Raw genomic sequence first — 27847 nt, 5'->3', positions numbered from 1 at the left:
ACCCAGAAACAAGTTGGAAGAGATTCTGTTTCCTATATGAAAACCCCTGGGATTAAAATAAGGTCTCCCCATCACACCAATCCTGGAAGATATCAGTGGACACAGATCTGTTATACCTTCTCTTCTGTGGTTAATCTGTGAGGCTTGGGAACCCGGGAATACCAAGGGCTAGTGTCCCAAGTTCTGACCAGGAACCCAAGGTCTCACAACAGACCGCAGGATCACAAGGTTTAAAGATGCATTTGCCTAGACCAGTCCTCCTGTAGGGTCTTTGTTCCCATGTCCAACTCATCCCTAAAAAACCTGAGGGTGTCAGTCCTAGGGAAGGCCTGAGGCATATTGCCATGGCCCAGCTTAACATACACCCATCCCCTTAGGTGGAAGCACATTGTCAAATGGAAGATCAAGGTCAGTGAAAGGAGAAAGCCTTTCAGGTGTGATGAAGGGACATGTTTCTGATCCTAGAACTTCCCAGCAGAAGATGGGAAGAGCCTGTTTCAAGCTAGGGTGGATATTGGGGTTCAGTGTGGCCCATTCTGCCATATAGGGCTGATGGGAGAATCCATGGAAGTCAGAGGGTAGGAGTGCATTGCTGCCGTCTCCTTAGCAGCTGGGGGACATCAGACCAGAGGAACAAAGGGTGTGAGCACAGCAGCTTCTCTGATCACTGGGAAACTTGACCCAAACCTTGGGTCTTCTAGGGCATGATCCAGAACCCTCCACTCTTTCACCAGGCTCTTTTAACTGTATGTTGGGGTGGGACTTAGAGTGAGGATTAAGATCATAGTTTCAGTGTGTCTAACAGCCTGCAAGCTCTGAGCAAGAACTTCAGACCAAAACATAAGTCCAAACCCATGTAGGAAAAAAAATTTAACCAGCTGGTTACATATAACCATGACATGCGGATACTAAAGAAATCCCTGTTTGGACCTGGAGAAGTTCAAAGAGGAAAGGGGTCTGGTTGTGGCAAGCAATCAAGAGACACTTCTGCCTCGAAGGGGCTGTGTAATCAGGTGAATCCACAATTGCCTTTAGCAAAATTTGATTACGTTTGGAGTCTTAGGACATTCTGTGAGGAGATGCTGGCTTGGAACTGGTCCCTGGCCACATGCAAGGAAGAATGTTCTCAGTGCTTTCTTTCAAGATCAGATGCCCTTATGCCACTGGGCAGATGCCCAAAGTCCCCTGGGCTAGTTTGCCTTCTTCCTTAGCTTCAGACAGATTGTCTATAGAACATGATGCTTTCCTTTGGGCATTTGAGTCTCTTCCTAGTCCTTGAATTTTCTAGTACAGTTGTAGCAAACAGGGCTGTCCTTATCTCCATGGATTTCTGTGAGGGCTGTGAGAAAGGCAGTTCTACCACACTGGTCATGGACCTGGTGTGTGACAAATCTTCAGCCTTACTCATGACTGTGAGCAGATCAGCAGCCCACCTTGCCCTTACTCAGACTCGTGTCTGTAAGAAGTGAGTTACAGACCCAATGTGGGGAAAATACAGAAGGACCATGATCACTGTGAGTGTGGAGGGGAAATTTAGCATGGGGCATGGAAATGGAGAGCTCTGCTGCTGCTGCTGCTGCTGCTGCTAAGTCACTTCAGTCGTGTCCGACTCTGTGCGACCCCATAGACGGCAGCCCACCAGGCTTCCCCATCCCTGGGATTCTCCAGGCAAGAACACTGGAGTGGGTTGCCATTTCCTTCTCCAATGCATGAAGTGAAAAGTGAAAGGAAAGTTGCTCAGTCGTGTCTGACTCTTAGCGACACCATGGACTGCAGCCCACCAGGTTCCTCCATCCATGGGATTTTCCAGGCAAGAGTACTGGAGTGGGGTGCCATTGCCTTCTCCAATGGAGAGCTCTAGATAGCAGGAAACCAGGAAGGTTCAGTTCAGTTCAATTCAGGGTGGCCAACATTAGTGGCGCTTTATGCCAGGCCCTTTGCTGGGTTCCAGGGACATAGAGAAGATTCCTGCCCTCACTGGTGCATGGCCCATAGATTATAATTTTCATATAATGAGGTAAAAGTTGTGAACAGGAATTACATACAGGATACTATGGAAACTTGGGGCACCAAATTGAGCTTTGAGAGAAGCAGGGAAGGCTTCTTGGAGAAGATGAATCTTTTAGGGTAAGTAGGAATTATCCAGGAAGTACAGAAAAGAGGGCTCTAGGAAAAATCAATAGATCCACAGATCAGGGCACAGAGGTATAGAAAAGTCTGGTGTGTGCAGGTATGAACACATATTTAGATGTCCCTGAAAGGTGGGATGTGGTTACAGATGAGGCTGGTGAGGGAGGTAGAGCCAAGTTACAAAGGGTCATGAGTGAAATTTTATTAATTTATTTAATTTTATTTTTCATTGAAGTATAGTTGATTTACAGTGTTTTGGGTATATAGCAAAGTGATTCAGTTATACCTAAATGTATCTCTATCCGTATATCTGTTCTTTTCAGATTCTTTTCCATTATAGGTTATTAGAAGATATTGGATATAATTTTCTGGCAATTTGATCTCTGGTTCCTTTGCCTTTTCTAAAACCAGCTTGAACATCTGAAAGTTCATGATTCACATACCGTTGAAGTCTGGCTTGGAGAATTTTGAGCATTACTTTACTAGCATGTGAGATGAATGCAATAGTGTGGTAGTTTGAGCATTCTTTGGCATTGCCTTGCTTTGGGATTGGAATGAAAACTGATCTTTTCCAGTCCTGTGGCCACTGCTGAGTTTTCCAGATTTACTGGCATATTGAGTGCAGCACTTTCACAGCACGATCTTATAGGATTTAAAATAGCTCAACTGGGATTCCATCACCTCCACTAGTTTTGTTCATAGTGATACTTCCTAAGGCCCACTTGACTTCGCATTCCAGGATGTCTGGCTCTAGATGAATGATCATACCATCGTGGTTATCTGGGTCATGAATATCTTTTTTGTATAGTTCTTCTGTTTTCTTGCCACCTTTTCTTAATATCTTCTGCTTCTGTTTGGTCCATACCATTTCTGTCCATTATGGTGCCCATCTTTGCATGAAATGTTCCCTTGGTATCTCTGATTTTCTTGACGAGATCTCTAGTCTTTCCCATTCTATTGTTTTCTTCTATTTCTTTGCATTGATCACTGTGGAAGGCTTTTTTATCTCTCCTTGCTATTCTTTGGAACTCTGCATTCATTTGGGTATATCTTTCCTTTTCTCCTTTGCCTTTAGCTTCTCTTCTTTTCTCAGCTATTTGTAAGGCCTCCTCAGACAAACATTCTGCCTTTTTGCATTTCTTTTTCCTTGGGGATGTTCTTGACCACTGCCTCCTGTACAATGTCATGAACCTCCGTCCATAGTTCTTCAGGTACTCTGTCTATCAGATCTAATCCCTTGTATCTATTTGTCACTTCTACTGCATAATTGTAAGGGATTTGATGTAGATCATACCTGAATGGTCTAGTGGGTTTCCCTACTTTCTTCAATTTAAGTCTGAATTTGGCAATAAGGAGTTCATGATCTGAGCCACAGTCAGCTCCCAGTCTTGTTTTTGCTGACTGTATAGAGCTTCTCCATCTTTGGCTGCAAAGAATATAATCAATCTGATTTCGGTGTTGACCATCTGATGATGTCCATGCATAGTCTTCTCTTGTGTTTGCTATGACCAGTGTGTTCTGTTGGCAAAATTCTGTTAGCCTTTGCCCTGCTTCATTTTGTACTCCATGGTCAAATTTGCCTGTCCCTCCAGGTATCTCTTGACTTCCTACTTTTGCATTCCAGTCCCCTGTAATAAGAAGGACATCTTTTTTGGGTGTTAGTTCTAGAAGGTCTTGTAGGTCTTGATGGAACCGTTCAACTTCAGCTCTTTGGCGTTAGTGGTTGGGGCATAGACTTGGATTACTGTGATACGGAATGGTTTGCCTTGGAAATGAACAGAGATCATTCTGTCCTTTTTGAAATTGCACCCAAGAACTGCATTTCAGACTCTTTTGTTGACTATGATGGCTGCTCCATTTCTTTTAAGGGACTCTTGCCCACAGTAGTAGATATAATGGTCATCTGAGTAAAATTCGCCCATTCCAGTCCTTTTTAGTTCCCTGATTCCTAAAATGTTGATGTTCACTCTTGCCATCTCCTGTTTGACCACTTCCAATTTGCCTAGATTCATGGACCTAACCTTCCAGGTTCATATGTTATATTGCTCTTTATAGCACTGGACTTTACTTCCATTGCCAGCCTCATCCACAACTGGGCATTGTTTATGCTTTGGCTCCATCTCTTGATTCTTTCTGGAGTTATTTCTCCATGCTTCTCCAGTAGCATATTGGGCACCTGCTGACCCAGGGAGTTCATGTTTCAGTGTCCTGTCTTTTTGCCTTTTCATACTGTTCATGGGGTTCTCAAGGCAAGAATACTGAAGTTGTTTGCTGTTCCCTTCTCCAGTGGACCAGATTTTGTCAGAACTCTCCACCATGACCTATCCATCTTGGGTGGCCCTACATGGCATGGCTCATAGTTTCATTAAGTTAGACAAGGCTGTGGTCCATGTAATCAGTTTGAGTAGTTTTCTTTGATTGCAGTTTTCAGTCTGTCTGCCCTCTGATGGATAAAGATAAGAGGCTTATGGAAGCTTCCTGATGGGAGAGACTGACTGAGGGGGACACGGGGTCTTGTTCTGATGGGCAGGGCCAGCTCAGTAAATCTTTAATCCAGTTTTCTGTTGCTGGGCGGGGCTGTGTCTCTCCCTGTTGTTTGACCTGAGACCAAGCTATGGTGGAGGTAATGAAGATAATGGTGACCTCCCTCCAAAGGTCCCATGCCTGCTCTCCTACAAGCAGTGCCCCCAGCCCTGCAGCAGGCCACTGCCTACCCATGTCTCTGCCAGAGACTCCTGGACTTTCACAGGCAAGTCTGGCTTAGTCTTTTGTGGGGTCACTGCTCCTTTCCTTTGGATTCTGGTGCACACAAGATTTTGTTTGTGCTCTCTAAGAGTCTGTTTCCCCAGTCCTGTGTAAGTTCTGGGAGCTCTATGGTGGGATTAATAGTGACTTCCTCTAAGAGGGTTTATGCCACACCCAGGTCTGTTGCACCCAGAGCCCCTGCCTCTGTGGCAGGCCACTGATGACCCATACCTGCGAAAGAGACACTCACACACTCAAAGGCAGGTCTGGCTCAGCCTCTGTGGAGTCTCCTGGTGCATACAAGGTTTTCTTTGAGCCCTCCAAGCATGTCTGGTGGGTATGGGGTTTGATCTAAATACAATTTCACCCCTCCTACCATCTTGCTGGGGCTTCTTCTTTGTCTTTGGAGGTGGGTTATCTTTTTTTGGTGGGATCCAACATTCTCCTGTCAATGGTTGTTCAGCAGAGAGTTGTAATTTTGAAGTTCTTACAGGAGAAGATGAGTGCATATCCTTCTACTCCACCATCTTGTTACTTGTAATGAGGGGTACTCATTACACTTGTGTGTTTGTGTAATCCAGGGTCTGTCTCTTGGTTTTTCACTCTCCCAAAGCTTATCAATCCCCCAGGGACCAGATTCACATAAACCAGGCTCATCTAATTTATTTGCAAAGCATATCTCACGATATATTGTTTTCTGATGAGAAACAGTTATCATGGGGTTGAAATATTCTATGTCAACTGAGTTGCAGCATGGGTACTTTGAGCCCCTCATGCACTGCTGGAGGATGAACATGGTTGGAGTATTTTATGATCATGATTACACCAGTAAGGGATCGGCCAGAGAGTGATGCTTTTTATTGATATGAGTTTGAAGTCCGCTTGTCTTACATTGGTTTTCCTTGGTTTGTGTCCTAATACATACTTCCTAAAGTTGAATGTTTATGTTGAGGCTTATCTGGTAGTTGGAGTACATGTCTAAACCTTGTATCTGTCTTTTAAAGACAGAAAGGCTCCTCACAGTGCCCAGCAGTTTAGTGCTGTGTGATACATATGGTCTCATCCTAGGCTAAGCTGAACATGATTTGCTGGTGGCATCAGAGATATGAGGGTTTTTTTTTCCCACTACTCTATATGGTAGCCATTTCAGCTTCCTTCTAGGTCTCTTTATATGAGAGAGAATAAAATTCCATCTTATTTAAGTCACTTTTATTTCAGGGTTTCTCATTATTTACATTATACCAGATCCTAACTGTCACCACAGGCAAATTATATTTAATAGAAAGCTGGCCAAGCTATGTGAACATTAGCAAAAAGAGGAAACCAAAAAATATAACAGTGTTTATAGGCAAAAAAGGAAAGAATGTCACTATGTCACAAGCAGTTCACTTGGGAGCTAACTGGTTCTTGTGGGGGTTGTATTTAATTCATTTGTTTTATAGGGTAAAATTTACCCTATCAGGGAATCAGTTTGTCTACATGCTTCAAAGTTGGAATCTGTTTGTGGTGTTTTTGTTGAAATTGTTCAGGGTCTTTTCTGTTTTGGCATTATAAAGCTTATAAAAATGGGAAATTATTTCATCTATCCTGAAGGAAAGCTCTTTGGGGTGCATATTAGGTATGTTAAGATCAGAGGAGCAATGGTCCCTGAATGACTCACAATTAATCTGGCAGTCAGATGCGCTTTACAAAGGAGAGGAATACTCTGATAATGAACTGCCCTGAGGGCTCCCTTGGACTTGAGGCATTCAATTCTAATTTCCTATATAGGAGCTCCGGAGAAGGAAATGGCAACCCGCTCCAATATTCTTGCATGGAGAATTTCATGGACAGAGGAGCCTAGCGGGCTACAGTCCGTGGTGTGAGGGGAGTGTGTAATTTCCTCATTTCTGTCTTGCTGCAGCAAAAATTTGAAGTGATGGATGGATCAGTGTTATAGCTCAGTTTTATTAGGAAAAACAGAGGATAGTACACACTCGAGGAGTGAGGGCAGGTTGACCCAAAAGACAAGAGAAGAGAGGCCTCAATCCTTCTAGGCTTCCTCCTTTTATACATTTGTCTCCTCCCCTCTGAGCCTGCCCTATGTAAACTGGGCTAGCCAGGAGGGCTGTTTGTTTTACCTGAGGTCCTCACTCTGGTCCTCGGAACTTCCTTTGCTCTATTTTCGCGGGCTTTCCCCTTCTTTGTCTTTTAGCCACCACCATTTTGGGCTCCTTTTTCTTATTCTACCTAACCTTCCCCCTCAAGAGATGGGAGGCCCAATTCTTGGGGAATAGGGACATCGCAATTTCTCTGGCTGCTTCCTGCTGAACTGGGATGGTGAGGGGGCATTGGGCCTCCCCCTCTTGCTAGTCTCAAGCCTTGAGTCTTTATAGTGGTGTCCATCTAAGGGTGAGTGATATTTTCTGTGGTCAACTGTAGTTTTATATATTCTTGTTAAACTGGCACTGCATGTTGTAGCCTCTTGACCTGGGCAGAGACAAAATGGGTTAGACAATTGATAATAAATGGAGCAATCATAAGCAGCATCAGTATGGTGATAACAAGGATTAGTAGGGGCATTAGGAAACTTCAAATTCCCCCTCACTAGGAGAAGGATCCCCCAAAGAGACTGTAGCCACCCCAAGACTTCTCCAGCTCATTTTTTGAGATCCTGTAGGGTCTGAATGTTTTTCTTGAGGACTGTGAGACTTTCTTTAACTTAGCTGGAGGTATTTACCCAGTAACAACACATCTCATTCAAGATGGGTCAAGTCCCTCCTTGTTCAGGGATCAGGAGATCTATCTCCTGTCTTTTTTGGAGTACAACCCCTGCCAAGCTGTGTTGGCTCTTTAGAGCTGTCTTGAGAAATCTTATTCCCAGAAACTTAATTTTGGGGGTGTTCATTAGAATGACACCCATTTGTAGTCCTGAACAGGTATCTGGGATCTTCCTGGGGCTCATAGGGTATTGAGTGTCCTCCTCTGTTTTCTTTCATGACTTGATTAGTGAGTAGTGAATCCAGGGGTCATGTCCTGGTACCTTGACGGCTGTGGGGGTAGAAAGTATTACAGAGTAGGTGCCCATCCATGTGGGCTGGAGTTGAACCTTTGGGGACCCATCTTTCCAGACTTTAATTAGGACTTGAGTCCCTGGAACATATAGTGGTGGCCTTTTAGAATCTTTTGGGTCCTGGTTGACACTCCACAAGCATATATCTTATTGGAATTGTCCAATGACCATGGTATAAGACCAGAGGGTCTGAGCCTCTGGATCTAGGAAGAGGTCATTGACATAAACAAAAGGTCTCCCATATAGCATCTCATAAGAACAAAGACCAACCTGTTCCTTAGGGGCAATACGAATGCAGAGGAGAGCTATTGGTAAAGCCTCTTTCCATCCTGGGGACGTCTCCTGGGTTATCTTTTTTATCGTTAATTTTAAGAATTGATTGGCTCTTTCTACTTTTCCTGAAGACCAAGGCCTCTAGACACAATGGAGATAATAAGTAATGCCCAGTGCTTTAGAGACCCCTTGGGTGACCTTAGAAGTAAATGCTATCCCATTGTCACTTTGTAATGACCTGGGCAGGCCAAATCTCAGAATGATTTCATGGAGCAGTTTTTTCTTTACCACCTCCTCAGCCTTCTCTGGTGGTTCAGATGGTAAAGCGTCTGCCTACAACGCGGGAGACCCGGGTTCAGTCCTTGGGTCGGGAAGATCTCCTGGAGAAGAAAATGGCAACCCACTCCAGTACTCTTGCCTGGGGAATCCCATGGACAGAGGAGCCTGGTGGGCTACAGTCCATGGGGTTGCAAAGAGTCAGACACGACTGAGTGACTTCACCTCACCAGCCTTCTCAGTCTGGGTGGGAAAGCCTTCAATCCATCCTATGAATATATCATGACTAATAGGTATTTACACCCTTGATAAACTGACATCTTGGTGAAGTCCATCTGCCAGTCCTCTCCTGGGTAGGTCTCACATCACTGGATGGGCTGGGACAGCTGGGGTCTTCAAGCTCTTTGAGGGTTGTTCAATTGGCAATTGGGAAGGAGACTACTTGCCTTATAGTCATTTGGAGGCCTGTTCCTCTGAAGGATCTTCCTAGTAATCTTTGGAGGGGCTTTCCTCCTAAATGAGTGGTGGCATGTAAGGAGTTAACCAACTTCCATTGGAGGTTCCAGGGAGAAAAAGGAGTCCCTCCTTGTGGAACCACCCCATATGATCTTCTTGAAAGCCCTCACTCTTAGCTTTAAGAGTCTCACCTTCAGTATATGAAGGAGTTTCTGGCAAATTTATCTGTGGAACTAAGGAACCTCTATTAGGTCTGTGGAACTAAGGAAACCCTATTAGGTCATTGTTCCCTAATGCTGCTCAGAAGCTGCCTGATCAGCTGCTTGGTTCCCTTGTGCCACTTCCATGCTCCCTTTTTGGTGTCCTTTGCAGTGGAGACTGAAACCTTAGCGGAAAGATGCCTCCAAGAGCCTAAGGATTTGATCACCATATTTGACTGGGGACCCTCAGGTGGTCAAGTGGCCTCTTTCTTTCCAAATAGCAGCATGTGCATGTAGCACCAGAAAGGCATACTTGCAGTCCGTGTAAATGGCTACTCTTTTTCCTTTTCCCGGCTCTAAAGCTCGAGTCAGGGCTATGAGCTCAGCTAATTGGGCTGAAGTACCTGGTGGCAAATGTTTAGCCTCTGTGGTCTCAAAATTGGAGATTACTGAATATCCAGCTCTTCTTTTTCCTCCAAGACAAATCTGCTTCGATCAGTGTGCCAGATTTTCTCAGGATTGGTCAGAGGATCTTCTGACAGTCCCTCTCGGGGTTTTGTCCAGTGGTCCAAAGTTTCTAGGCAAGATTAAAAGGGGAGAGAGGGTAGGCAGGAAGGTAGCTGGGTTAAGAACCTCACAAGGAGATATAGTCAGGCCTGGATTTTCCATCAGCACTAGTTGATATCTGAGGATCCTTTGATCAGACATCCATAAGTGGCTTCTCCCATTCAGAAGTTGTTTCACTTGGTGGCTGGTAAAAAATAGTTAGTTTGCTCCCAAAAGAGAGTTTTAAAGCATATTCTAAATCAGGACTGCAATAGCTGCAAGGTTTTGAAGTCAGGGGGAGATTTCTTCCCAATAAGGGAGGAGGACAATCAGGGACCACTAGAAACTGGTGGGAATATATTTGTTCATTCCAGAAACAAAGTGCTCAAGTGAATCTTTTTGTAATTGTTTTTCCTGTAGCACCCAAAATGGTACAGGTTTGGGGGGAGAAGGTTCTGGAGCAGGAGGTCAGGACAGAGTAGGTAGCCCCTGTGTCAGCTAAGAACTTCTTGGATTTACCTGCCACATCCAGTTGTACCCTTGGCTCTAGTCCTGTGATGGTTATCTGTGACAGGTGGGCTGGCTGGAGCAGGCTGCTTCAGTCCTGTTGAACCATCGTGAGGGATGGCTTGGCGCTTGACCTTGAGGCTCTTGGATCCCGAGGACAGAGTGCCACCCAATATCCCAACTGATGGCATTTGTAGAAAGCCGTTTTAGGAGACTTGTCACGGTTTGGACACTCTTTGGCCCAGTGTCCCGCCTGTCTACAGATAAGGTATTTGTCCTGTGCCTTGTCCTTTAAGGACTTGGGGTTTGCCATAGGGCTTCCCTGGAGGTCGGCCAGCACCTGGGCATGGCTTGTCTTTTCCCTTTTCTCCCTTTCCTGAGCCATGGCCTCCTCTCCCATTCTCTGTTATAAAAGGTGGCTGTCTGGACCATCTCATCTAAAGAGGCATCAGGGTCCTGCTGCTGTAGCTGTTGTAACTTTATCCTGATGTCTGATGCACACTGGGACAGGAATTTGTCCTTTAAAATCACCTGTCCCTTGTAAGAGTCTAAGTGCAGATTGGTTAACTTTTAGAGGGCCTTTTTTTAGACTTTCCAGAAAGGCAGTGGGGTTCTCTTTGGGTTCCTGAGTTATTGCTGAGACTGAGCATAGTCCCACAGCTAATAGGCTTCCTTCTATTTTCATGGGTGGGCTTCCTTAGGGGTGAGTCTTTTTGAAGCCTATCTTATCCAGTACTGTTACAACCTGAGAGCCAGGTGTCCCCGAGTCAGGGTGCAGATCCCCTGGCAGGCTGAGGTGTGACAGTCTCCTGGAGATCGAATCCCCAGGCAGGTCGAGGCAGGTCGGCCTCCTGAGAATTGGGTCCCTAGGCAGGTTGAGGCATGTTGACCTCCTGGAACCCTTGGACTGATGGATCCCTGGGCAGGTTGAGGCATGACAACCTCCCGAGGACCAGATCCCTAGGCAGTTCAAGGCAGATCGACCTCTTGGGATGCCTGAACTGGTAGATCCCTCAGCAGGCTGAGGTGTGACAACCTCCTGGGGACAAGATGTTGAGGCAGGTTGACCTCCTGGGATCCCCGGGCTGGAGTTGGCTGTCCCCAAGGTCTCCAGTGTGACCAGAGCTGGGTAGGATTCAGGGGTTGTAATCTAATTCATTGCTGGTTTGTCCACTGCAGATGGGAATAGATATCATAATGTAAAGCAATTCAAATCTGTGCCCTGAGACTGGGAACCTGGTGCAACAGTCATAAACCTTATCCTCTTATTGCTCTGACAGAATGTAAGTCACTGATTTCCTCCCTTACTCCTCCATAAGAGCAGTTTAGGGTGTTTCCAATGGTAAACATTTCATTGTCATAGATTCACTTTAGGTAATAAAAAAGTAATGACAATGGAGTGGGTTATCCGGTCCTGTTAGGGGGATTCAGTTCAGTTCAGTTGCTCAGTTTTGTCTGACTCTTTGCAACTCCATGGACTGCAGCATGCCAGGCCTCCCTGTCCATCACCAACTCCTGGAGCTTACTCATACTCATGTCCATTGAGTTGGTGATGCCATCCACCATCTCATCCTCTGTCATCCCCTTCTCCTCCTGCCTTCAATCTTCCCCAGCATCAGGGTCTTTTCAAATGAGTCAGTTCTTCGTATCAGGTGGCCAAAGTATTGCAGTTTCAGCTTCAACATCAGTCCTTCCAATGAATATTCAGGGCTGATTTCCTTTCGGATGGACTGGTTGGATATCCTTGCAGTCCAAGGGACTCTCAAACCATAGTTCAAAAGCATCAACTCTTTGGCGCTCAGCTTTCTTTATAGTTCAACTCTCATATTCACACATGACTATTGGAAAAAACATAGCCTTGACTAGACAGACCTTTGTTGGCAAAGTAATGTCTCTGCTTTTTAATAATGCTGTCTAGGTTGGTCATAAGTTTTCTTCCAAGGAGCAAGCCTCTTTTAATTTTATGACAGCAGTCACCATCTGCAGTGATTTTGGAGCCCCCCAAAATAAAGTCTCTCACTGTTTCCCCATCTATTTTCCATGAAGTGATGGGACCAGATGCCATGATCTTAGTTTTCTGAATATTGAGCTTTAAGCCAACTTTTTCACTCTCCTCTTTCACTTTCATCAAGAGGCTTTTTAGTTCTTCTTCACTTTCTGCCATAAGGGTGGTGTCATCTGCATATCTGAGGTTATTGATATTTCTCCCGGCAATCTTGATTTCAGCTTGAGCTTCATCCAGCCCAGTGTTTCTCATGATGTACTTTGCATATAAGTTAAATAAGCAGGGTAACAATATACAGCCTTGATGTATTCATTTTCCTATTTGGAACCAGTCTGTTGTTCCATGTCCAGTTCTAACTGTTGCTTCCTGACCCGCATACAGATTTCTCAAGAGGCAGGTCAGGTGGTCTGGTATTCCCATCTCTTTAAGAGTTTTCCACAGTTTGTGGTGATCCACACAGTCAAAGGCTTTGGCATAGTCAATAAAGCAGAAATAGATGTTTTTCTAGAACTCTCTTGCTTTTTCCATGATCCAGCAGATGTTGGCAATTTGATCTCTGATTCCTCTGCCTTTTCTAAAACCAGCTTGAACATGTGGAAGTTCACAGTTCACATACTGTTGAAGCCTGACTTGGAGAATTTTGAGCATTACTTTGTTAGTGTGTGAGGTGAGTGCAGTTGTGTGATAGTTTGAGCATTCTTTGACATTGCCTTTCTTTGGGATTGGAACGAAAACTTACCTTTTCCAGTCCTGTGACCACTGCTGAGTTTTCCAACTTTGCTGGTATATTGAGTGTAGCACTTTCACAGCATCATCTTTTAGGATTTGAAATAGCTCAACTGGAATTCCATCACCTACACTAGCTTTGTTCATAGTGGCTTCCCAAGGCCCATTTGACTTCTTATTCCAGGATGTTGGCTCTAGGTGAGTAATCACACCATCGTGATTATCTGGGTCATGAAGATCTTTTTTGTATAGTTCTTCTGTGTATTCTTGCCACCTCTTCTTAATATCTTCTGCTTCTGTTAGGGGCATTTTAATAATAGGCTGGCTGGAGAGATGTTGCCTACAAGAGGGCAGGGTCCTGGTTGTAGGAGTTAGTAGGTGATTTGGTGGTTTAGTCACTAAGTCATGTCCGACTCTTGTGATCCCATGGACTGTAGCCGCCAGGCTCCTCTGTCCATGGGATTCTCCAGGCAAAAATACTGAAGTGGGTTGCCATTTCCTTCTCCAGGGGATCTTCCCTACCCAGGAATTGAACCCAGGTCTCCTGCATTGCAGGCAGATTCTTTACCAACTGAGCTATGAGGGAAGCAGCTTAAAAACAAATTGATAAGAGACAATGGACCAGATGTTCGATAAAAGTGGAGTGGAGATTTGATCCAGGGGTATGTTTGTAACTTTAGGAGAAAGGTGATAAGGGTTTGGGCCCAATCGGCCTGCAGGGCTAACTCCCAAAGTGGGAAACATTATCCCGGGGAGCCCAGTTACTGTTGAAACGATGCCACAAACAGATGGACTTCTAGCAGGCATTGTGTGCCTGTCACTCACCCTAGCGGGTTCACTGAGAGATGCTGTTGTTGCACATGTTTAGGAAACATGGAAGATGAAGGCCTGAATATCTAAAGGGATTGGTATTATACAGTATTTCCCTCCCAGGGACAGCTATTTCCTGGTTGTCCCTCAAGAAGAATGTAAAGGCAACATTGTGGGCTCAGACAGGGCTCAGGAAGAGAGCAGGAGGGAAGGGGGCAGGCACAGCTTTTGAGAGAATGACATAGCCCAAGGGAATAACATAAACGGGTTAAAATCAAATGGGTCCAAGATGACAAGTCAAATTCAACTAAACCTTGATCCTCATTCTGCAAGCTAAACACATATCCAGGGGCACCAGCACAGTTCCAAGGAGGAGTAGGTGGTTCCCTAATTGTTAGAATGATCCTCCCACTCATTAGCATATGAAATCACCCAGCCTGATACTTCCATGGCCACTGCACTCTCCTCTGTGATGGCCCACACCCTGTGGAATGTGCTTCTCTCTGAACCCGAACAAATCCACCTCTTACCTATTGCTGTGTCTCTAACTGAATTTTTGCAATGAGACATCCGAGCCTGAACTTCATTAGGTCCTGAAGCCAGACACCATGGGTTTTGGCTGGGCTCAAGTCCTGGGAAAGAGGAGTTGAAGGATGGGAGGAAAAACCAGTGGGGAAAACATGCCGAGGAATCCCCTTCATAACCTGCCAGAAAATCTGCTAAATACCTGACCTGTGCTCACAGTTTTCATTGGCCTGATTCTTGGCACAAAGAAGATTAAGGACAGAAGAACCCTCACTCACTTGGACAACAGCTACTGGGGTGCAGAGGATAGTGGAGCCTTCCGGACATGCTGGGGAGTAGCTTCTCCAGAATCCCTCAGTTGCACCCACTGCTGCTCTCCTGTTCACAGGGGGGTTTGAGGAAACAAGAAATGAGAGATTGTAAAAGGAATTAAGATTTTTTTTAACCATATGTCCTACCAGTCATAGGAGCGAGGACCTCTTACCTTAACGGGAGGTCTTCTGGAATCTGAGACCTTGCCACGTGAGCTCTCTGCTGAGTTTGTTTTGGCTGTCCCATTTGCCAGCACGCTGGGCTTCTTGTCACTTCCACTGTGCTGGGTTTTCTTCACGTTCAGCTTCTGCCACAGAAGCTTTCGCTGAGTTGGACTTCTGCTGTGTTTTGCCTCTGCCTTGCGGGGCCGAACTGAGGTTGTTTCAGCTAGGTTAAACCCGAGAAATGGCACCATAGATGTCGGGAGAGCATGTACTTTCCTCGGTTCTGTCTTGCCATAGCAAAAATTTGATGTGATGGACGGAGCAGCGGTATAGCTCAGTTTTATCAGGAAAAACAAAGGATAGTACACCCTTGATAGTACACCCTCGAGGAGTGACGGCGGACCAACCAAAAGACAAGAGAAGAGAGGCCTCAATCCTTATAGACTTCCTCCTTTTATACATTTGTCTCCTCCGCCCTGAGCCTACCCTATGTAAACTGGGCTAGCCAGGAGGGCTGTGTGTTTTACCTGAGGCCCTCACTCTGGTCCTCGGAACTTCCTTTGTTCTATTTTCGTGGGCTTTTCCCTTCTTTGTCTTTTAGCCACCACCATTTTGGACTCCTTTTTCCCATTCTAACTACTTAACAATGAGATCGCAAAGAGTTGGACATGATTGAGTGACTAAAATTTACACTTACTTAAACTAATGATGGACTTCCCTGGTGGCTCAGACAGTCAAGTGTCTGCCTACAATGCGGGAGACCTGGGTTTAATCCCTGGGTCAGGAAAATCTCCTGGAGAAGGAAATGGCAGTCCACTCCAGTATTCTTGTCTGAAAAATCCCATGGATGGAGGAGCCTGGTAGGCTACAGTCCATGGGGTCGAAAAGAGTCAGACACGACTGAGCGACTTCACTTCACTTCACATTAATGATAAGAAACAGGAAGATGTAATAAGTCTAAACTTGTTTAGATGCTCAGTCATGTCCAACTCTTTTTTGACCTAATGGCCTGTAGCCCACCAGGCTCCTCTGACCATGGGACTTCCCAGGCAAGAACACTGGAGTGGGTTGCCATTTCATTCTCCAGGAGATCTTTCTGACCCAGAGATCAAACCCATACCTCCTGCTTTGGCAGGCGGATTCTTTACTGTTGAGCCACCACTTGTAGGTACCCACTCTTACAGTGTTAAAATACAAAGCTAAAGGACACAGCCACACATATATCAGAGCCCTGATCTTTGTAAACCAGGAGGTGTTTCTGCCCAGCTGTGCACATCTACTTTACAGGCCTCAGTATTTATGTCTGCTAAGAGATATGGAATGATAAAGCTCATTAGTGAATGCACTGCTGAGCTACATCTATAGAGTGAAAGGCATCAGGGACCCTGTTCTCTGGCCCATGACTAAAGAAAAATAGAAGAGGAGTATACTGGGGTATACAATAAGCAGTCTTTGCTAGAATTGACATATTTTTTCCATCTTTTATATCCCTCCTTTTTTTTGTCTTTAGGTGTTGTTGTCACTCTTATAAATAGGTTATTGCCAAATTAAAAATTCAATCTTAAAAGTATGTTTTGTACTTTTTATTTACCATTTTACTGATTGATCTATTGATTGATTTTTGCTTGTATTGTTTGTGCTTCCTTTGGTTTGGAAGTTACACATTCTGTTTTTATTCTTATAGCAATGATCTATTTTTAATCAGTAAACCTACCTTAAAAAATGTCTCTAAATTTAATCATTATCTTCATGTTTCTCCAATAATACAAAGACTGTGGAATGTTTTCATGTAGTAATTTTCTTCTCCCTTTTCATGTTGTTGTTTAGTGTTTCAACCTTATTTTTATACTTTTAAGTTACTCATACATACATTTTATTTTTAATAGTCCTTGCTTATTTGTATTCTTTAATGTAAATAATTAACTTATTGCATGCTTATTACTGCTTTTTCATCTTAATTCTTCTCTCTTTGCTTAATTTACTGCTTTATGAAGAACATCTTTTAGTAATTATTTTAGTGATTATTTTAATTGCAATATAGTTGATGTACAGTATTATCTGAGTTTCAGGTATACAGCATAGTGATTCATAAATTTTAAATGTTATACTCTTATAAATGTTATTTATAAGATAGTGGCTATATTTCCTGTGTTGTACAATATATTCTTATAGCTTATTTATTTTCCACATAGTCATTTGTACTTCTTAATCCCCTACTCCTGACTTGTCCTTCCTTCCTTCCTCCTCCCTACTGGTAGCTACTAGTATGTTCTCCATATCTGTGACCCTGTTTCTTTTCTGTTATATTCATTGGTTTGTTTTATTTTTTAGATTCCACATATAAGTGATATCATACAGTATTTGTCTTTCTTTGCCCGATTTATTTCACTTAGCATATCCTCCAGGTCTGTCTATGTTGTTGCAGATGGCAAAATCCCATTCTTTTTTATGACCAAGTAATATTCCATTGTATGTATTTGTGTGTATACACACACACACACATAGCATATTTTGTTTATATATACACATATATAAACATATATATGTTTATATATATATAAACATATAAACAAGATGTGATAAATACCACACACACACAATGGAATATTAGTCATAAAAAAGATATCACTTTACACCTGATCAGATGGCTGATTCAAATAGGTGTGAAGTGATATCTTATTGTGTTTTTTAATTTGCGTTTCACTATCTTTTTCCCCACTGAGTGTTCTTGGTGCTCATGTAAAATGAATGGGATTAGAGATGACCTGGAGTGATTATGTTCTTGATCATATATGCATAGGCTTATTTCTGGGTTCTTATTTTTGTTCCATTGATCTATGTGTATGTTTTTATGCCAGTACCATACTGTTTTGTTTACTGTAGCTTTATAATTTAGTTTGTAACTAAGAAGTATGATACCTCTACCTTTGCTCTTCTTTCTCAACATTGTTTTGACTATCTGGGATCTTTCATGATTCCATATGAATTTTACAATTGTTATTTCTGTTCTGTAAGAAAATGCCATTGACAATTAGAATACCACCTTTATTCAACTCTTGATGAATGAATGTCTCTTGCCATTAAGTATTAAGAGAGATACAGGTTCTCACTCTTGCTTTGGAGACCACTTCTCTAATGGGTCTCTAACAGTGCCCTCTCAGCCAGCTGAAAAGAGAGGCTCTTCAGAGGCTCAGTAGGCTGGGATATTTTCAAGTTTCAGTTTATCTCTGTGTATAAAGAATGTACATCTTAAGTGGAAAAGTAAGATGTGAAGCAAGCCTAAGGATTGTGGAGTATTTTGAGGACATTTCCAGAGGAATCAGTGTGCTCATATAAGGATCCCCTGTTTCCTTCAGAGTCTGAGGGTTTGTTTGTTTGTTTGTTTGTTTTTGAAAGTAAATTTATTATTCTGTATTCACACAGTTGCCTGAAAATAGTGAAGGTGTTTACAGTAACAATTATTTATGACATTCCATGTAGGCATTTCTTCAAGGGAAATCATTCTTCTCACATGAAAAACTAATTTGGAATATATTCTCTATCACCAGAAATCTGAAGTTTATTTATTTTTTAACCTTTATTTTTTAATATAAATTTACCTATTTTAATTGGAGGCTAATTACTTTACAATATTGTATTGGTTTTGCCATACATCAACATGAATCTGCCACGGGTGTACACGTGTTCCCCATCCTGAACCCCCTCCCACCTCCCTCCCCATACCATCCCTCTGGGTCATCCCAGTGCAGCAGCCCCGAGCATCCTGTATCATGCATCAAACCTGGACTGGTGATTGGTTTCACATATGATATTATACATGTTTCAATGCTATTCTCCCAAATCATCCCACCCTCGCCCTCTCCCACAGAGTCCAAAAGACTGGTCTATACATCTGTGTCTCTTTTGCTATCTCACATACAGGGTTATCGTTACCATCTTTCTAAATTCCATATATATGCATTAGTATACTGTACTGGTGTTTTTCTTTCTGGCTTACTTCACTCTGTATAATAGGCTCCAGTTTCATCCACCTCATTAGAACTGATTCAAATGTATTCTTTTTTTTATGATATTATACATGTTTTAACGCCATTCTCCCAAATCATCCCCCCCTCCCTCTCCCACAGAATCCAAAAGACTGTTCTATACATCTGTGTCTCTTTTGCTGTCTTGCATACAGGGTTGTCGTTACCATCTTTCTAAATTCCATATATATGTGTTAGTATACTGTATTGGTGTTTTTCTTTCTGGCTTACTTCACTCTGTATATTAGGCTCCAGTTTCATCCACCTCATTAGAACTGATTCAAATGTATTCTTTTTAATGGCTGAGTAATACTCCATTGTGTATATGTACCACAGCTTTCTTATCCATTCATCTGCTGATGGACATCTAGGTTGCTTCCATGTCCTGACTATTATAAACAGTGCTGCGATGAACATTGGGGTACACGTGTCTCTTTCCCTTCTGGTTTCCTCAGTGTGTATGCCCAGCAGTGGGATTGCTGGGTCGTATGGCAGTTCTATTTCCAGTTTTTTAAGGAATCTCCACACTGTTCTCCATACTGGCTGTACTAGTTTGCATTCCCACCAACAGCGTAAGAGGGTTCCCTTTTCTCCACACCTTCTCCAGCATTTATTGCTTGTAGACTTTTGGATCGCAGCCATTCTGACTGGTGTGAAATGGTACCTCATTGTGGTTTTGATTTGCATTTCTCTGATAATGAGTGATGTTGAGCATCTTTTCATGTGTTTGTTAGCCATCTGTATGTCTTCTTTGGAGAAATGTCTGTTTAGTTCTTTGGCCCATTTTTTGATTGGGTTATTTATTTTTTTGGAGTTGAGCTGCAGGAGTTGCTTGTATATTTTTGAGATTAATTCTTTGTCAGTTGCTTCATTCGCTATTATTTTCTCCCATTCTGAAGGCTGTCTTTTCACCTTGCTTATAATTTCCTTTCAGAGTCTGAGAGTTTTCTTGGGTCCTGTCTGGATGCCTTCCTTACTCTGGATACTGAACCATGGTTATCACTCCAGGTCATGTCTAATCCCATCCCTTTTTATCCCCTGTCCCCTAATGACTCCACAGGAGAATTTGGGCCTCTGAGAAGGGGATTTTTAGTATCTTCCCTGCTAAAGACACCAACACTGGATTTTGTCAAAGGTTGGATAGTGTCTGGGAATGTGGAACCCCTTACAACCCTTCATTCATTTCAACCACTGTTATCCTTTTGTCTTTTCTCAGTATCAGTGAGTAGCTGGAAAGGCGGGGCTGTCATTCAGGCCAGGCCTTGGGCACAGTTTTCTCAGTCCTAGTCTAGGTCAGTGATTGGTTCTCTGCAGTTAGAGCCCTGTCCTCTCAGAATCACAAGAGAGTCTGAGCTGAATTCAGCAGTGAAGCTGAAGAAGATTGCTGCACACCCAGAATCTGCCCCCTTCCATCGCTGTACTGCTTATCCTGAGCAGCAGGTGCTGAACTCATTGGTGCATCTGTACATGGGTTGGTGACACTGAAAAGTGAGGAAGATGTGCAGCAGCACCACAGTAGTCAATGGGACAACCATTGAGCTAGTGGAAGTTGCTAGGTTTGCCTGTCACACTTTTTTTCCTTTTGCTTTCTTTTTCTTTTTTGGCCACACTTCAGGGCATGTGGGATCTTAAGTTCCCTGACCGGGAATTGAGCCATCAACCCCTGCAGTGGAAGTGCAGAGTTAATCACTGGACTGCCAGGGACGTCCCTGCCTGTCGTACTTTTGTAAGGTTCACTGGTAAACAAAACAATGAATTCTAGTGGGACAGTTTATTATTTACACACAGCAAAGCAAGACCAGCAGGTGTGTTAGCTCCTAGTCTCACAGGATGGCACTCCCCCAGAGTGGGAGATGGTAGGTGGTAGAGGTGGTGAGCCACTCAGCTGTGGAGAAGCCAACTCTGAACTATGGCCAAGTGGTCTGATAGCTGAACCCAAGGGGGTTGAAGTGGAAAGTCACATAATTTCATTCTCTGAAACCAGGGAGGTGGATGAGAACCTGCTTTGTTACAGCCTATCGTAACATAGCTTTTGTCCTTGTGTTTCAAGACCTTCAGGGTCAGACCCAGTCAAGACTCGTGCAGCCTTAAGTGAAGTCAAAGTGGTCCATGTGAGAGATATATAAGGTCATTAGAGGCTGGGTCAGGTCTGTTCCTCTACAGATGAGAGGCTCAAAGAAAAGGTGAATAGGGAACTGAAGGTATGGTAGGGTAAAGCCTAGGTGTAAAAAGATGTTTCTATAGTTTTGGGGCCTCTATAAATAATGTAGATAACCTTTCTATGAGTAAAGATAAAAATAGGCACCGAGGAGACTGTGTGTATCACTTTGAAGTGAGGAAAAATATATTTTAACCTGTTTTCCTGAGGACCTTAAATGTCTTTAGGAAGACATCAGCTCAGCTTTTCAAATCTAATATTTTAAGGTTTGGATGTTCTGATGGCTTATAAAAATGCTGAAAACCAACAACTGTGGGCACATCTCAGTGTCAGAGTTCAGTTTAAATTCTCTGTCAAGTTAATTGGTATTTACTGGCCTCTTAAGTCAGGGCTCAGGATTTCCTTTGAGACAGCACTCCAGCTGAAACATGCAGTAGGCAACTAGCATTTCACTTCCAAAGCACTCAAGTCTGCAGGTACCATTTATGTGACATCTTCTGTATAATTCTGATGATAATGGATTCAAGCCTGGAAAGAAAATGAATGGAAAGATTATTCATGATAGACCTTTCTGTACTATAGAATGACCAGTCCTTCCATTTTTGTCAAAGTGGGTTCCAAGAGACCTGTTCATAGTCTGATACTATAATTGAAAAAATTTAAAAAGCTATGGATTGAACTGTGTCCTCCACAGGTTCATATATTGAAACCATAATCCCCAGTGTGACTGTTCTTGGAGATAGGGACTTTAGAGGTGACAGTAAAGTTAAATGAGGTTATAAGAGGGGGGGGCCTGGTCCAACAGAATTGGTGGCCTTTTTGACAGAAAACACAGAAAGAAGATGGCTGTCTGCAAGCTAGGAAGGTAACTCGTATCAGAAACTGAATTGGTCTTCAGTTGCTCTTGGACTTTCCAGCCTCTGGAACTGTGAGAAAATAAATTTTGTTTAGGCCTTGCCATACATGATATTTTGCTATGGTAGTCTGAACTGACTGAGACAATTAATAACTTGGAACTTTGCCCAAATTGGTCGAATAATAAATTCTATAAACAAGTTACCTATGTATGTAGTCATTAACAAAATATTTAATTATTTGTTCATTCTCAAGCCAGTTTTTTATAAATCCAGGTACTGTTTAGGTACAGATTTGAGTATGATACCGCAAAGAATTTTTGGTCTTGGCTAAAAAGGAAGCACAAAAGATGCATGAGAGAGAAGAAAATATTACAAGTCCAGTGAGATATATGCAACATGGAGTGGTGGTGTGAGTTCAGAGGAGGATGGAAGCCATTCTGAGGATGGGATGTATTATTGGAGCCCAAGGCGTTCGAGCTGGACCTACAGTTTAGTGGACACGCAACTCTACAGAATCATCAGAATATGAATGTTTATTTTCGTATGTAAGAGAGTGTTGAAAGGAGAAAGAATGCTAAAATTTGGCCATCTGTGGAAATTTTGAATAAGTGTTTACCCCATTTATTTTGCCTGGAGCTTCCCTGGTGGCTCAGACCATAAAGAATCTGTCTGCCAATGCAGGAGACCCAGGTTCAATCTCTGGGTCAGGAAGATCCCCTGGAGAAGGGAATGGCAACCCACTCCAGTATCCTTGCCTGGAAAATCCCATGGACAGAGGAGCCTGGCAGGCTGTAGTCCATGGGGTTGCAAAGAGTCAGACGTGACTAAGCGATTAACATACACAGGAAAAGAGGAGGTCAGGGTTACTAGGTTAGCAAGATGGATGCCTAACAAGATGTGAAGTATTAATGGTCTATATGTGAAATTTGTAATGATCTCTATAAAGAAAGAAGTTCTTATAAAAATAATAAGCTATGGGCATGTATACAGCACTGAAGGGAATATTGTAGACTGTGCACTTGTTCACTGTCCAGAGCCCATGGATTCATTGCATGAACCATAGTGGAATTGTAGTGGCCTGTAGAGCTTCTAGAGGCCTGGATTCTATAGATTCTTAAATCCAGCCTGTTGAGTCACATGATATGAACATCTGGTTCATCTGCCTAGAGAATACATGAGAGATTGAGAAATTAAGTAGGACCCTTCAACATATGGATGTGAACTGATTCAGTAACACTAAATGAAGAGAATTCTCAAGATGAGATTTTCAAAGTCAGTAATGGATGCGGTCAGTATGAGGCCAGCTTGTGCTCTCTGTAACATTTCTCCAGCTGCTACCTCATCTAATCAGATATTTCTCACATCACATGAAGCCCATCAAATCTCTTGGGTTATGGCAGTTCCTAATCTGTTTCCCTGTGTACCTGAAGGATCTACAAATGGTAAGTTAACGGTGAGTAATTTGAGTATATTGGAAAACTTAAAAATTACATTATTACTGCTTGCTGGTGTTGACTGCTATACCTAGGCATGTTCCTAGTAGAGATGAGTAGAGTTGAGTAGAGATACAACAACTGTAGCAAAACAAAATGGAGTATTACTAATAAAAATATAATGATAACTCTTGTAAGTCAGGAACTGTACATATGTATAGGCATATTCTATACATTATTTTATTTAATCCTTGCAAGACTCTGAAGTTATTATTATTTCCATTTGGTAAATGAAGAAATTACATTTCAGAGATGCTCAGACTTCTGCCTCAAACTGTACAGCTGCAGTTTGGAGAGCCAAGATTCAAGGTACTTCAAAAATTACAGAGTTTATGGTGGTAGGACATTCATAGGCTTGCATAGTGCAATTGCTCTTCTAGACAAGGATTCTCCCAGGAAGATTCCCATTTTACCTGCTAGTGCTGTATCCCAAAAGATGAGAAACACAAACACAGTGAAGGGAGACTCCATGGCTGGCACTTTCTTGTTGAGGAGGCTTCTGGCAGGGTCTGATGCAGGCTGTCCTAGAGCAGAGAGGGAAAGATGAACATGCCATTCAGCACAAACCTCTCAGGTCTGGGGATGATCTGCTCCAGGTAGATATGCTACACTGACCTCCCCTGAGGCAGCTGAGCTGGCAATGCTTATATGAGGAAAAAACAACCAGCCGTGTCCTGTTTGACAGCTTTTCCTATTGGCAAAGGCACTGCTCACCCCCTTGGAAAACCTGGATTTTCCAAAAGACTAACAGAGACCTTTTTAAAAAGAATTTATTTTGTTTTTATTTATTTTAAATAAATAAAGTTAATTGTTTGACTTTTATGTTACAACAGAAATGCAATTCTAGAAAATTCATAAAATATTGAGAATTACAAGGAAAGAAGTTACACTTGAGCCCCACCTCTTCAGACACAACGTGTGTGTTTCTCAAGGAAGTTGATTGTATTTCTAGTTTTTTGTTTAATATTTTATCTTGTATAGTTACAGGCATGATATACCCATATTTATGTATTCTGCTTTTGTAAGGTGGTATCAGTTCAGTTCAGGCACTCAGATCCGTCCAACTGTTTGTGACCCCATGCACTGCAGAATGCCAGGCTTCCCTGTGCATCACCAACTCCCGGAGCATGCTCAAACTCATGTCCATTGAGTCAGTGATGGCATTCAATCATCTCATTCTCTGTTGTCCCCTTCTCCTCCTGCCTTCAATCTTTCCCAGCATCAGGGTCTTTTCCAGTGGGTCAGTTCTTCGAATCAGGTGGCCAGAGTTTTGAAGTTTCAGCTTCAGCATCAGTCCTTCCAGTGAATATTCAGGACTGATTTCCTTTAGGATGGACTGGTTGGATCTCCTTGCTGTCAAATGGACTCTCAAGAGTCTTCTCCAACACCACAGTTCAAAAGCATCAATTCTTTGGCACTCAGTTTCTTTATGGTCCAACTCTCACATCCATACATGACTACTGGAAAAACCATAGCCTTGACTAGACAGACCTTTTAGACAAAATAATGTCTCTGCTTTTTAATGTGCTGTGTAGGTTTGTCATAGCTTTTCTCTCAAGGAGAAAGCTCTTTTAATTTCATAGCTGCAGTCACCATCTGCAGTGATTTTGGAACCCCCCAAAATAAAGTCTGTCACTGTTTCCATTGTTTCCCCATCTATTTGCCATGAAGTGTTGGGACTGGATGCCATGATCTTACTTTTCTGAATGTTGAGTTTTAAGGCAACTTTTTCATTCTCTTCATTCACTTTCATCAAGAGATTCTTTAGTTCTTCTTTACTTTCTGCCATAAGGGTGTTTTCATCTGCATATCTGAGGTTGTTTATATTTCTCCCAGCAATCTTGATTCCAGCTTATGCTTCATCCAGTCTGGCATTTCACATGATACATGCATCATGATAAGGTGATGTGTGCATAAATATTTTCTGTGTCATTTTAAACTTCATAAAATTAAAAAAGCTGTGCAATGTTTTATTAAGATCATTTTAAAATAGCTGTCACTATTTTAAAAAACATCTTTATTGAAGTAGAGATGACAAAACTGCAGATATTAAAGTGTACAGTTTGATAAATTTTGACACATACATACTGAATGTGAAACCATCATCATAGTCAAGATAATGAACATATCTGTTTCTTCCAACCATTCTTCATGACGTTTTCCTCACCAGTTTTATTGAGGTATAATTAATGAGAAAAATTGCATATATTTAAAGGAGTGAAATGTGATGATTTTAAATATGTATACATTGCAAACTGATTACCACAATCAAGTTAATTAACACATCTCTCACCTCAGATATTTACCATTTTGTGTGTGTGGTGAGAATATTTAAGATTTAGTCTTGCAGCAAATTTTAAATATTCAATATAGTGTTATTAGCTAGAGTCACGATGCTGTATATTAGATCCCCAGTACTTCTTCATCTTGTGATTGGGAGTTTGTTCCCTTTGACCAACATGTCTCCCCTCCAGACACCTGGAAACTGCCATTTTACTTTCTGGTTTTCTGAATTGAGTTTTTTGAGATTTTACATCTAAGCGAGATCATATGGTATTTGTCTATGTTGAGTTTTTTTTCACTCAGTGTGATGTCCTCTCGGTTTATCTATGTTGTCACAAGTGGCATGATTTCCTTCCTTTTTGTGGCTGAATAGCATTCAGTATGTGTGGACACGCTGAGTAGTATGTATGTACATTTTCTTTATCCATTTAGTGCTGTTGGTCACTGAGATAGTGTCTCTATCTTGACTATTGTTAGTAATGAATGTAAGTGTGCAGATGATTCTGAGATATCATTTTAATTTACTTTGACTATGTACTGAGAAATGGAATTGCTGAATCACATTGCAGTTCTAATTTTGTTTTTTTTGAGGAACCTCTGTATTGTTGTCCACAGAGGCTATATCAGCGATGCTCACATGTTCCTTTTTCTCTACGTCTTTGCTAATATTTGCTATCTCTTGTCTTTTTTATAATAAACATCCCAACAGGTGTGAAAATACATATCATTGGATTTAAAAAAATTATTTGTTTATTTGGCTGTGCTGGGTCTTCATTGCTGCGGGAGCCTTTTCTCTAGTTGCAGGGAGTGTGGGCTACTCTCTCGTCATGGTACATGGGCTTCTCATTGCAGTGGCTTCTCTTGTGTGGTGCACGGGCTCCAGAGTGTTCAGGCTTCGTGGCTGTGGCGCACAGACTCAGTAGTGGCAGCTCCTGAGCTCTATGGCACACGCTCAATAGTTGTGCTGCGCCAGGCTCCTGTATTACCACTGGGCCTCCAGGGAAACCTGTCCTTGGACTTTGATTTGTGTTTCCCTGATGACTAGTGATGTTGAGAAACTTATCTGCCCATTGGGCATTTGTATGTCTTCTGTAGAAAACTGTCTATTCCGGTCCTTTGCCTATTTTTAATCAGCTTTTTAAAACTTGCTGTCAAGTTGTGTGAGCTTTCTTGTATATTTTGGATATTCATACCTTGTAGATCTAGGATTTGTAACCATTTCTCCCATTGCATAGGTTGCCTTTTCATTTTGTTGATAGCTTCTTTTGCTCTGCAGAAATTCTTTAGTTTGATGTAGTCCTACTTATTTTTGTTTTTGTCATGTGTGCTTTGGATTTCATGTTAAAAACATAATTGCCAAGACCAATATCATGGAGTTATTGCCTCATGTTTTATTCTAGGAGTGTATGCTTTCAGGTCTTACATTTAAGTCTTTAATACATTTTGAGTTAATTACTGTGTATGCTGTAAGATAAGGGTCCAATTTCATCCTTTTGCATGTGGCTATCCAATATTCCCAACACCATTTTATTTTTTATAGAAGTATAGTTGATTTACAATGTTATGTTAATTTTGCTATACAACAAAGTGATTGTTACACACACACACACACACATATATATACATTCTTTAAAAAATTCTTTTCCATATGGTTTATCTCAGGATATAAAATATAGTTCCCTGTGCTACACAGTAGGACCCTGTTGTTTATTCATTCCATATATAATAATTTGCATATGCTAACCCCAGACTTACAGTTGGTTATATGCCCAGGATTAGCATTGCTCAGCACTATTTATTAAATATATCATAGATTTCCTATTGTGTATTCCTTGGCAACCTTGTCAGATGTTAGTTTACTGAATGCATTTGGGCTTAGCTGGGCCCTTCATTCTGCTCCATTGGTTTGTATCTATTTTTATGCTAGTTCCATACTATTTTGATTACTGTTTTGACTGCATTTGGGAAATGATTAGGTTGTGAAGGAGAAGCCTTCTTGAATGGAATCTGTGCCTTTACAAAAGAAGCTCCGGAAAGATCTTTTGTCCCTTCCACCGTGTAAAGTTACAGTGAAAAAACAGACCCTCACCAAACACTGAATCTGTTTGCACCATGGTCTTGGACTTCCCAGCCTCCAGAACTGTGAGAAATCAATGTCTTTTGTTGATAAGCCACCTATTTTAACCAGCTCATCCTTAGAGATCTCACTCCTGGGGAAGGCCTGAGGCAGACTCCCATGGCCCAGCTTAACTTACACCATCCTTTTAGCTGGAAGCACATTGTCAAAAGGAAGATCGAGGTCAA

General features: G+C 42.3%; 1 protein-coding gene across 1 annotated transcript; it reads right to left on the bottom strand.

Moving 5' to 3' along the window:
- Positions 1-21111: 21111 nt before the first annotated feature.
- DEFB134 (defensin beta 134) lies at positions 21112-23865 on the bottom strand. The gene is made up of 2 exons (XM_061424990.1): positions 23674-23865; positions 21112-21438 (listed from the first exon to the last, which is right to left on the bottom strand). Exons 1-2 carry the CDS (start codon positions 23729-23731, stop codon positions 21296-21298), a joined length of 201 nt encoding a protein of 66 aa, XP_061280974.1. The 5' UTR covers positions 23732-23865; the 3' UTR covers positions 21112-21295.
- Between the last annotated feature and the right edge of the window lie 3982 nt (positions 23866-27847).

Source organism: Bos javanicus, chromosome 8, assembly GCF_032452875.1.
Source record: "Bos javanicus breed banteng chromosome 8, ARS-OSU_banteng_1.0, whole genome shotgun sequence".
In the NCBI taxonomy this organism is placed as follows: domain Eukaryota; kingdom Metazoa; phylum Chordata; class Mammalia; order Artiodactyla; family Bovidae; genus Bos; species Bos javanicus.
This window is presented reverse-complemented; position numbering and strand designations above follow the sequence as displayed.

Excerpts from the sequence above, each read along its gene's own strand:
- DEFB134 (XM_061424990.1), bottom strand. The coding sequence starts at position 23,731 with ATGGAGTCTCCCTTCACTGTGTTTGTGTTTCTCATCTTTTGGGATACA. Across the intron at positions 21,439-23,673 it reads TTGGGATACAGCACTAGCAG|GCTTGAATCCATTATCATCA; the intron begins GTAAAATGGGAA and ends TTTTCTTTCCAG.